The 11798-nt window shown below is 33.6% G+C and overlaps 2 protein-coding genes across 2 annotated transcripts; one reads left to right on the top strand and one right to left on the bottom strand.

Annotated features, from left to right (window-relative positions):
* Positions 1-358: 358 nt before the first annotated feature.
* Positions 359-1456, bottom strand: LOC113737208 (basic endochitinase-like). Its single transcript, XM_027264470.2, has one exon. It carries the CDS (start codon positions 1427-1429, stop codon positions 524-526), a length of 906 nt encoding a protein of 301 aa, XP_027120271.1. The 5' UTR covers positions 1430-1456; the 3' UTR covers positions 359-523.
* Positions 1457-10229: 8773 nt separating this feature from the next.
* LOC113737113 (uncharacterized) lies at positions 10230-11115 on the top strand. Its single transcript, XM_027264369.2, has one exon. It carries the CDS (start codon positions 10300-10302, stop codon positions 10996-10998), a length of 699 nt encoding a protein of 232 aa, XP_027120170.1. The 5' UTR covers positions 10230-10299; the 3' UTR covers positions 10999-11115.
* Positions 11116-11798: the final 683 nt, after the last annotated feature.

Genomic DNA, 11798 nt, shown 5'->3' on the forward strand with positions numbered 1-11798 from the left:
TTTTAATAATAGGTTTTTTTTTGAAGCATGTTTTAATAATAAGTTGTAACATAGGCATATAATTCATTAGGCATAAAAATAAACAACATCAATATTATGTATTCAAGAAAAAATAAATAATTAAGAATCAAAATCGGTTTCTGTTTAAAATTGAAGTCGAAAATTTGATACCAAATTTGGAATTGGATTTTAAACAAAATTATTTTGAATTGAATTAACTGAAATCGGTTCACCAAGATCAACTTAAGTCAATATGAAATTCTTTTAACCTTACCGCTGTTCTTCAAGATCAACTCATGTCCTCATAAACTCCAGTTCTTTATTGACATGCTTAAACAAAAATACTAGACTATAAAAGTACAAGGACAATTATTGGTGTTTTATTGATAATAAGGTTTTTTAGTGATTACACAAATAACATGCTCACAGCAGAAGTAGTAATAACATGGTGGCTTCATTATTAGGCCACATTACTCTTCTGGGTTTTTTATTTAGTAATAACATGGTGGCTTATATATTAAACTCAAACAGTGCCCTTCACAGCAGAACCATAGTTGCTCTGCTTATCATTGCTTCGATCGTAAAGCATGATGCCACCATATTTTGATGATGATCTTTTCACGAACGGCAGGACGTTCGATTTTAGAACCTGTTCTGGAACAAAACCAGTTTTAGCAGCCATCTTTGAAGCCGGAAGTCCAACAAAAAATTGATTTGCTTTTATTGATGATGTCCATTTCTTCCATGAATTTTCGAAGTTGTTGGGACTGCTAGAAGTGTACTCACACATAGGATTATTGTAGAACTGGATCCATACGTAGTCAAAGAGTCCAGTGCTAAGGGCAGCATTGAGTTTCTTATCAGGAAATGGACACTGTGGTGATGCAGTTAAGTACACTTTTTTGCCTTGCTTGCTGTAACCAGACAATGCTTGAGCCAAAGCAGCATAATAAGATTGGCCTTGGCCAAGTTCAATATCGAAGTCGATACCATCCAAAACAGCATCACCTAGTGGTCTTGAATTTGATTTTCCCCCTAAAAAGTTGTTCCACAAATAATCAGCCACTTGCTTGGCATCATTGGCTGATGATAAAGAATAGTTCCCGGTGCCACCGCCAATTGAGAGCATGACCTTAATTCCTTGGCTTTGACACTGGCGAATGTCCTCGCTATATTTTTTACAGCCCCCAGATGAAGGCTCACAATGACCAGCTAGGTTCAGCTTAGGAGTTTGACCACTGCCAAAAGTTGGGAGGAAGGCTATGTTAACAACCCGATACAATCCAGAGGAACATGTATCGCGCAAGGTGCCTTCCATTACATTTTGGCCCCAGTAGACCACAATGACTCCACATTCTGAAGTCAAGACGAGGGAAAAGGTTATAGAGACTATTATTAAAGCAATTGAATGAACTTTGAGACTCATCATTTGGTGGAATATGGTTTGTGAAGACTGCGATGAACCAAGGGACTAAGGTCTGCGCTTCTTATAGGAAGGGATTTGAAGTACTCTTGACGTGGTTTGACGAATTTGGATCCTCCGTCAAATTTTTAACGTCACACTCCATATTACACCATGTATAGAAGGTTTGTGAAATATTTAAAGCCGGTTCACCTTGATACATGGTGTAATTGAGGGTATAATACTGGAGAAGACGGTATTTTGACAGTTTTTCAATTGACAATTCTTGTTCAAAGTTTATGATTGCGAAGTGCAATTAATAGTGGCAATAGGTTTAATTTGAAAGTGGGTGGATGTATGGATTTTGGAAATACTTTTCAATGATTTGATTAGTTGTATGATTTACACTAACCGATTTGTGTTGGACAAATTTTAATTCGTGAGGCATTGATCCTTGCAAAGGGTGTAAAAACGATTGACAAAAAAGTTGTAAAAATCAAAGAGTTAACGCGAGTAAATAGGGATAGCAACGACACGGGTGCCATAGGTGCCGGCTTCGCGGGGATGGTAATGGGTAGGGACAGCGCATGGGCAAGGGAGATTTTTCTCTACCCTACCCCATCCCATACTCCTTCCCTCACTTAAATTTATTAATATAAATAAATATAATATAATGCGTAATCTAAAAATAATACTTAGGATATTGATTATCTGTATTATTTTATTTTATTTTGTTCTATGTTATATTGGAATGAAAGTTTGACATTTTTTTTTTGGATGTTTCTTGATTTTTTTTAATAACCACTGCTGTAAAGAATGAAATTTAAACAGAGATGTTTGAAAATTATTTTGAAAACACCAGATTCATAGTTGGTATTTGGCACAGGCATATTTTGGGCTGCATGAGCATTCCCAAGGGTTATTTGTACAATTTGATTAAGGTTTCTATTTTTATTTTTGGGTGCTTTCTTGATTCTTTTTTTGTTCATTTTTTCCCGTCACTTTTTCAGTTCTCTTTTTTTATTTTGTTCATTAAATTTAGTCTTGATCTATTGGAGAAGGATTTGAGAGTCGGGTTAAGTTTCACCCTATCAAGATGGAATAAGTTTAAGACAATTAAAAAAATAAAATTGTCACCCTCAAGTGCCCACATAGGGTGCGAGGTGGGAAGGGAAAGGGGGATTTGAGGAACAGGGATGGGAGATGGGGTGGGACCAGAGGAATTTTTTGGCAATGGAGAGGACTCAAGAGCAGATCCCTCCGTCACTCTAAACCGACAATGTTGTTAGAGGCGGACCAGATCAGTTGGTCCGGCCAGTCTGACAACGAACCAGCCTTCTTCCTGAATTGATGAGTAGCAAAAAATTGCTCTGGTTAAAAACCGGCCAAACCAATGACCCGATTTGACTACTTAATCCGATTCTCAATTTTTTTAATTTTTCTAAACATAATTTGAATTACCTAAATTATAAAACTTTCATTTATTAATGGGAATAAAAAAAAACACCACCACTTAGTATGAATACCAAAATCACTCCCACCCCTAAACGATTTCTAAGCCAAGAAGTTTTCATTCCTATCACCTTATCAATTTATCATTAGTGATTCCAACTTGTATCAAAAAATCATAAAGATTTCGAATTGGGTATAATTTGTTTTAGTTTAGTTTTTCGAGGAGTTTTGGAGAATGGACATATTTTAAACATGAATTCATATTTTTATATATAATTTTTAGATGTATATTTGATTGCAAGTCTAATATTTTTAAAACATTTTATATAGATGGTCAAAATATAACCAAGAACTTAATTTCAATATTTCTAAAACTCAAAAAAATATATAAAATAATTATGACATCATACCAATGTTAGCAAATTTTTTTAGAAATTAACCTCTAACCTAATAATTTTGCCGAGTTGATATCCGATCCGAATTTAACAACATTGCAAACCAGCCCAATGCGATCCCTGCTCGCAAAGGTGCTTCACTAGAACGTTGATAAAACCAGGTTTGCACTTCACAAGTTGACTTAAACTAAGATATAGTCATATGGTTTCACAGGATCAGCTCAAGTGCTCATTGACGTGCCTTTTTCTCTGTGGTGGAGATGTCACCATATGGTGTATAGCTGCTCCATTTAGGCAGAAAGACCCACAAGTCCATTGCTCAATTTGATCTTGTTTGCTAGCCCAACCGTGGGGAATAATTCAAGTTGATGTTGCTTGCTAGCCGAGCCGTGGGGAATAATTCAATTTGATGTTGTCGCTAGCCGTGGGGAATAATTTGAGGCAGTCTGGCACGTCCACTAACGACATTAGTCAATTTTAGAACTTTTAAAACTTGTGTAGGTTTTAGCTAAAATTTATCAACCATACCTCCAACGCACTTAACTTAAGTGATTAATTGGGTTCCTTTTAATTTTTTTTAAAGTTATTTTGTGTAAAAAAAACTTTTTTCCTTTCAAAGTTTCCTGCAAGAAATCAACTGCTAGGCAACTTTTCTTTCACAAATTTTTTGAAACAAACTTTACAAAATAATAAAATTATACAAAATGAAACAAATGTTAAACTAAAGGAAATTTAATTTCTATTAGGATTTTTCATAAAGTTGATCGAATCCAATTAACAAGTCAAAGGAAATTTGCTTTCTATTAGAATTTATATAAAATAGACATTTGCATTAGGATTTATTTATAGGTTATTCACTCCAATTAACACACTAATAATCAAGACTTTAATTGACAAACATAGTATTATTTCCTTCAAAGTTCATTATTGTGATTCTAATGATCTAACTCCCCAGATTTCATCATTATCTTTTGAATGATAGGTGTTCCCTCAAACTCCATTGTTAAGAGGCAATGCTTTTTTCTTCCTTTTTTTTTTGGCTTTAAAATGTCTTCTATTATATTTTTATGTATGTATGATTAGTCTATTTGAAGATACTATCGTAATGATTATTTATTAATTAATTATTTAGTTTTGGTTCTTAATTGCAGTCCGTAATTTAAAGGTAGAATTCATGTATTTTAGGAAAGTGATTTGAATATTTTTTTAATGATTTAAGGAGAAGATAGATCTCTGCAATTCCTTTTTTTTAATTTCAATCATTAACGTGAAGATTTTTGTGGGAAAGAGGAAGAATTAAATAAAGAAGAAAGAGAAAAAGAAATAAAAGAAAGGAAAACAAGGTAAATGAAAAGTCAAAATAATGCAAGGGCAATTTTGTCCTAAAGGGGGTTAAGTGAGCAAAATTAAATGTTAGGGGGTAAACTGATAAATGAGGTATTCTTTAAGGGGATAAAATGTGATTAAGCCTTATTTTTATATCATAGACGGCAGTAGGAACTAAAAAGTGAAACCTTTCCATGTTGTCCTTAAAATTATTTTAACAATCCAATTCAATTTTTTATACCTTTATTATGATTACTTATTCTTAAGCATCTATTATTCGTATTCAAGAAATTACTATTGATTCAATTCATGGATGCCTCTGATCAAATGAAGGAGTGACAAACATAATTTAGTATGCTTTAAATTGATAGGAGATAAAATGTTAGATAAACTAATCATTTTATTTTGTTTTGAATTTTTTATCGTTTTTGTTATCATAAAAGTAACCTTATACATGTATGTATATGCACATGAAAATATGTTAAAAATTTTTAACATAAACACATTTTTATGTGCAAAAAAAATTTTTCGCACACATAAACACATTTTCACATACTAAAATAATTTTGGTCCAAGTTGGATATAGCATGAAAAAATGGAATATCAATATACAATTTTCCAGGTCTTGTTACTTGATTTAGCATTTGCCATACCAAACATATTTCTAATATCATAAAAGATCCAATCACAACTTAATTAAAATGAAATTTTGATGAGAGAGATGTAATTCTCAACAAATTAGTTCAAATATCACTATCCAATTCATTTGAAAATTTTTGGGAAAATTAACACAACATTAAAACAGGTCCAATGACAACTCTATCATTCACCAGTCACTAATAAAGCACATTCTAATGCCTTTGGTCCTACATTTTTCTAAAAATTTTAAGAGATAAAAATTTTAAAAAATGATAAAATAAAGGAGAAGATGTCCTACTTTATAATTATAGAGGAAAAGTTAATCTATGATCCACTTTATAACCATTCTCTATTTTTCAAGTACTCAGCTTTGGATTTTAACTTTAGAATTTGGTATTGATATTTCATTCAATATAGCAATATTGATATAGGTACATATTAAATCATAACATATAATGGAATCCGTTGTTCTTTATCAGTATTGTTTTTTCAAAAAAACCAGAGTATTGTTATGTGACAAAGGGATTATTACATCAGGAACTGTTTTTAGTGAATCCATGGTTCTTGATTGATATCGATATGTAATAAGGGGATTATACCAGGAGCTGTTTTGATATTATTTGCTGCCAAACAAGACAAGAAGTTTTGGGCTAGTTGAAGCTGCCGGAAGGAAACGAGAGTTGTATTACTTGAATTTAATTTCTTTTTTTTTTTAAATTTAAGTTGGGTAATGGGTGCCCAACACAAATGCCCAAACCGCCCAAAATATATTTGAATTTTTATTACCCAATCCAAAATTGACCCAACACCCAAATTACCCAACCCAACCTCTCAAATTAGTGGGTGGGTTGGGTGAGTTGTTGGGTTTTGGGCATAATTGCCAGCTATAGTTAAAATGAATGAAAATGTGGTTAGATACAAATGTAAATATATGCTTATGACCACAATCCACAACTATGATGTATAATTCATGAGTAGGCCTCTATTGATCTAAAATAATTAGAATTTAAGATGAATCGAAAATTTGCAACATTAATTAATCTAAAAAAAGATAGAAGTTATAAGATTTATGAATACGCATTAATAAATAAGTAGGTATAGTAATTAAATGAGTATAAAGGAAGAATGAAGTAGAAGACAAATAAATTAAAAGTTAAATGCATTATTAGTCTCTACGGCAATATTTTGAGATTTAAGTGTATCATTGTCCGGTTAGCTCAAAGGTAATGTGATGTGATATATAGAGTTGGATATGAGTATGTTAGGTGCACAATCGATATCTAGTGAGTAGATAGTAGCATATATAGATAACACTATAAAATGTGGTCTTTGAAAATAAAATTGGGGAGTTCTGTAGATTAACAACAAGAATGATCACAAAGGTTAAGTGAATTAGAATAGTTCAGAGAAAGATACTTGAAAGCAGATTGTTGGATTTTTAGAGTAAGTCGGCAATAGATCATAGTGCAGGTAAACATGTTGAAGTTTCAAATGTTGAAATCAACCAATAAGAGGTCTTATTATAACGGAAAACATAATTTATTTTTGGGCAAATTACATTTTACCCCGTTGTGATTTAGCGTTTTTTTACATAACCTCCCTATGATTTCAAAAGCTATACATAACCCTCTCATGGTTTTGATTAAAGTGTCAAAGTGACAGAAATAGTCATTCGTAACGGAATTTCTAAAAATATCGAAATTACTCTTATAAATACATGACACATGAACCTCGTATGATTTTTATATTTCACCATATAATCCCCTTATGGTTTAATATTTTACCATATAACCCCCTTATGATTTTTAAAATATACACATAACCCTCCTTAGTTAATAAATAATTTTCAACTTTACATAAGGGTATTTTTGACATTTTAGGTAACTCGTTAAGAATGATCATTCCCGTCATTTTGACACTTTAATCCAAACCATGAGGGGGTTATATATAGTTTTTGAAACTATAGGGGGATTATGTAAAATAACGCTAAACCACAGGGGGAGTAAAATGGAATTTGTCCTTTATTTTTCAAATTGGGCGGATATGAAATGTGGATGTGATGTAAATCATTCATATAATAAAGGTAGTGATTATTTCTCAAATTTTAGATTACCACCCTTGAAATAAAGATCATTTTTTTGTGCAAAAAAAAAAAAGTTCGAATGGGTTCGCTTTTGATAATTACCACGGGTCATGGCAACTAAAAGAAAATTTAATTAGTGAAATTGTCTAGTAAACAAACTAATTATCGATTAGGAAGAAAAACCTTTTAATATTGGAGAATAGGAATTGGACTATCGGTAGTGTGTTTATTTTATCAATCCCGCTAACAAAACGCGTCCATAACTTGTGTTCGTAAATAGGGCTGCAAACGAGCCGAGTCGAGTCGAGTTTTGAGCTAATCGAGCCGAGTCTCGACTGAATTTTACCAAACTCGAGCTCGACGAGCCAGCAATTTTCAAGCTCGAGCTCGACTCGAATCAAGTCGAGCCGAGCTCGAGCTCGAAAAAAATAAAAAATAATTATTTTATTTTGAAAAAAATAAATAAAATAATATTTTTTTCTTAATAAATAATAAAATATTAAGGATGTATACGTAATTTTACTATGAAAATAAAAAATAAAAAAATATATAATATACGTAATTTTATTATTAAATAAAAATAAAAATAAAAAAAATATATATACTCAAGCTCGCGAGCCGGACGAATTTAATATTCTGAGCTCGAGTTTGACTCGAGTCGGCTCGAACTCGACTCGAGCTCGATATTAATCAAGCTTGACTCGAGCCGCTCGCGAGCGGCTCGATTCGTTTGCAGCCTTATTCGTAAATGGATTCCAATCCACGAACGAAGTATGTGCGTGATTTTTGTTGGGCATGGGAAACAAGGGAATGTAAAAGGAAGGCGGGAACAATAGCCACCATCAATTTCAGCGTTGTACTCACGCTGTGCATCCATTTTGCATTGCAATGTTTTAAAAGGTGAGAGCGCTACGCAGGACATTTTATGTTCGTTCAAATAGGGCCAAAGTCTCAAGGACGTAAGTCTTACAAACTTTAATTTTTTAAATATATAAAATATAAATGTAAAATAATACTATAAAATTATAATATTCATACATATGTGTGTATATATGTTACTAATAAATATAAAAATGGATAAAATTATAAAAATATTATTGTTGCCTAACAAGTAAAATCACAACATTACCCTAACTCATACCGTAGCCATATAGAATCATATTAATAAAAAATAGTTATAATTTGGGATCCAAGAAAAGAGAAAAAAAAAAAAGGAAACAAAGTCATAGTTGCTTTTATTTTGTATTTCTCCCAAACTATTTCCAAAAAGAAAATAAATAGAATCATTTTTTAAAATTATTAAAAAATAATAAGGGCAGGAAACAAAAATACGGACAATAAAATAGTAAAATCAAAGTTCAAAATTTTAAAAAAAAAGAAAAAATACAAACGAACGCCCCCAGCGTTCGCTATGTGCAGTGAATACCAAAATAAATCATCCTTCAGAAGAACAACAACTAGTCACAACAGATTAACATAATTTACATGAATTTTAATTGGCTGTGTCCTAAAGGAAATACTTTAAGGCCTAAGAGCATTATTCTTGTTAGAATTGTTACGTACTATTATCGTGAGAAAGAACGACTGGTTGTCATGGATAATATAGTGAAATTTTAAGTTGTGGATTCAAAGCACGATTAAGCAAAATCATTTGTACAATCCCCCCTTTTTCCTTTTCTTGCCTCGTATACCATTCTGATGGCACTCATAAAATTTCTCCCAAGTCTTTTGCAAAGAGAGTGTGCATGTATGGGGTCACAGGCTGGTGCTGTTATGCCATCGAAACATGCATTTGACGGTCCAAAACAGGCTAAGTTGAGTTCGATTGATCTAAGCCGTCAACTCTTCAGTGACAAGATTTTCGATGCACAAATAATTGCCTATAACCACAAGGCATTAATTTTACGACACCTATCCTAGCTTCCTCTGTAGGCTGTATTACCTGACTAAGAAATTGGGCATCAATATTACAGGCACAGGCAGAGCCAGGATTTGGTCCTTGGAGAGCGGGGCAAAAGTGATGTGTATCACACTAGTGTCTAATGAAAATTACAACAACTTATTACGGGATTAGTATAATTGATAAAGTTCAAAATTGCAAACAGATTAATTATACATAAATCTTTTCTACACTGACGGTGTATACACTATCATCGTTAGATTCATAACATGTAAACAAAAGTTGAATTTCAAATTCAAATTTTGCATAGTTATCAATCATCCAACGCTGGTAGTGTATATACTGTCAGCGTAGGAAAGATTAATCCCATAGCATAATATTTAATATCAAAAAATGTTATATCTAATGAGATAAGCATAAATTTATTTATGTTATCTATCAAATGTAGCCATCTAACTTGTGCATCAATGGTAGAACTTGTCTCGAAACTTGTGCATTAATGCGTTAATGCGTTTCTGGCAGAGAATGCACGCTTCTAATTACAGTGGACACCGGAAAAGTAAGCATAACAAGTCTATATATCTATATTAATTATAAAATAAGAGACGAAATGGTTAAGTGGATCTGCCAATACAATCTTTTATTTTTTTATACTCCCGCAGTTCCAATATTTTTTGTGCACTTAGTAAACCGTGCTTTTTTAATCAATAATCAATTTATGGTGGGAGAATGAATGCAACTGTGGGTCCTTAAATGATTTAGTAATTTGTAGATAAGCATTCAAAGTGTATGTGCTTTCAGACGCCAGGGTCATAATAGCTTTGCATAAGGGACGTATTGCTATTTTAGCAATTTTAGTGGAGATGAGATACATCATTTGGAACCCACAATAAGTATTAAAACCTCATTGCTCCATGGTGGCACTACGAATGAGTCAATTTTTTACTCGAGTGCATTAACAAAATTGGCCCATGATACCTGCTTCTTCTGCCTCTGCGTCTGTCTCTGCCAGTGCTCTATATAAATAAAAGCCGTTGTGCGCTTCAAATGCAAAACATACCTACCAAAACTAGATAGTAGATACTTCAAAATCAACACAGCGATGGGTCAACGGAAAACTTTCTTCCTCTCGTCTTCGGCGGTCATCCTGTTACTCTTAGCAGCGGTCATCCAGGGAAGCCATGCAGTGGAATACGCGGTAACAAACACCGCCGCGTCCACCCCAGGTGGTGCCCGATTCGGGAGGGACATCGGGGTCCAATACAGCAAGCAAACACTCGACTCCGCCGCGAATTTCATATGGAGGATCTTCCAGGAGAACGCTCCTGCCGACAGAAAAAACGTCCAGAAAGTTGACATGTTCGTCGATGACATGGATGGTGTTACCTATACCAGCAACGATCAGATTCACGTAAGCGCGAGGTACATCCAAGGTTACTCGGGTGATGTTAGACGAGAGATTACTGGGGCTCTCTACCATGAGATGACGCACGTTTGGCAGTGGAATGGGAACGGACAGGCTCCAGAAGGATTGATCGAGGGAATCGCGGATTATGTGAGGCTTCAAGCCGGGTATGCACCTAGTCATTGGGTGAAACCTGGGCAAGGCGACCAGTGGGATCAAGGATACGATGTCACTGCCCGCTTTCTTGATTACTGCAATAGCCTGAAAAATGGTTTTGTTGCGCAGCTTAACAAGAAGATGGGGAACGGTTATAGTAATAACTATTTTGTTGAGCTGCTGGGGAAGTCCGTCGATCAACTCTGGAACGACTACAAAGCTAAATTTAATACCAACTAAGTTTAATATGTTATGAAATAATTATGAGATATGGATGTCCGTTCATATTCTCAAGAAGGAAGATAAATGTATTCTCCCTAAGTTCATTGGTATATTGAATGAACATATTTATGGATATACTTGAAGTACTAAATTCATGTATTAGTATTTAATAAGGTTCATATACCTTTGATCTTGGATCAACTATAAATAGGGGCGTATCCTACTCCATTTGAAACCTTGAAAAACTTTGATGAGTGAATGTAATAATACTATAGTTCTTTATTTTCTCTCCCCGCTTCTCACTCTACTATTCCAATCCCTATGTTAGTAATCTATATTATTAGTTTTACAATACGTTATGAGCATGAGTCTCTGCTTTGAACAAAGGAAAAGCACGAATCTCTAATTTTTGAGCAAAAGTGAAGCACGAGACGCTGTCAAGGTTCTGGCCGAATCTATTTTTGATTAATGATCGAGGTAAAAATTTTTTCTACGAATCTATTGCATATTCTTATGGCTAATCTTACAAAATAAGAGTTGGTACCTCTTGATATTTCTGGAAAAAATTATTTATCGTAGGTATTAAATGCTGAAATCATCTTGAGGCAATGGGTCTTAGGAATACTATTGTTGAAGAGAATGAAACCTCAAACCAAGACCATGTTAAGGCCACGATTTTTCTTCGTCATCATTTAGATGAAAGATTAAAAACAGAATATCTTACCGTCAAAGATCCGCTCGTTCTTTGGAAAGATTTGAAAGAAAGATTCGACTACCTGAAGTTGGTCGTTCTTCCAAAGGCCCGATATGATTAGTTC

The sequence above is a fragment of the Coffea arabica genome, chromosome 3e (assembly GCF_036785885.1).
Source record: "Coffea arabica cultivar ET-39 chromosome 3e, Coffea Arabica ET-39 HiFi, whole genome shotgun sequence".
NCBI classification, from domain to species: domain Eukaryota; kingdom Viridiplantae; phylum Streptophyta; class Magnoliopsida; order Gentianales; family Rubiaceae; genus Coffea; species Coffea arabica.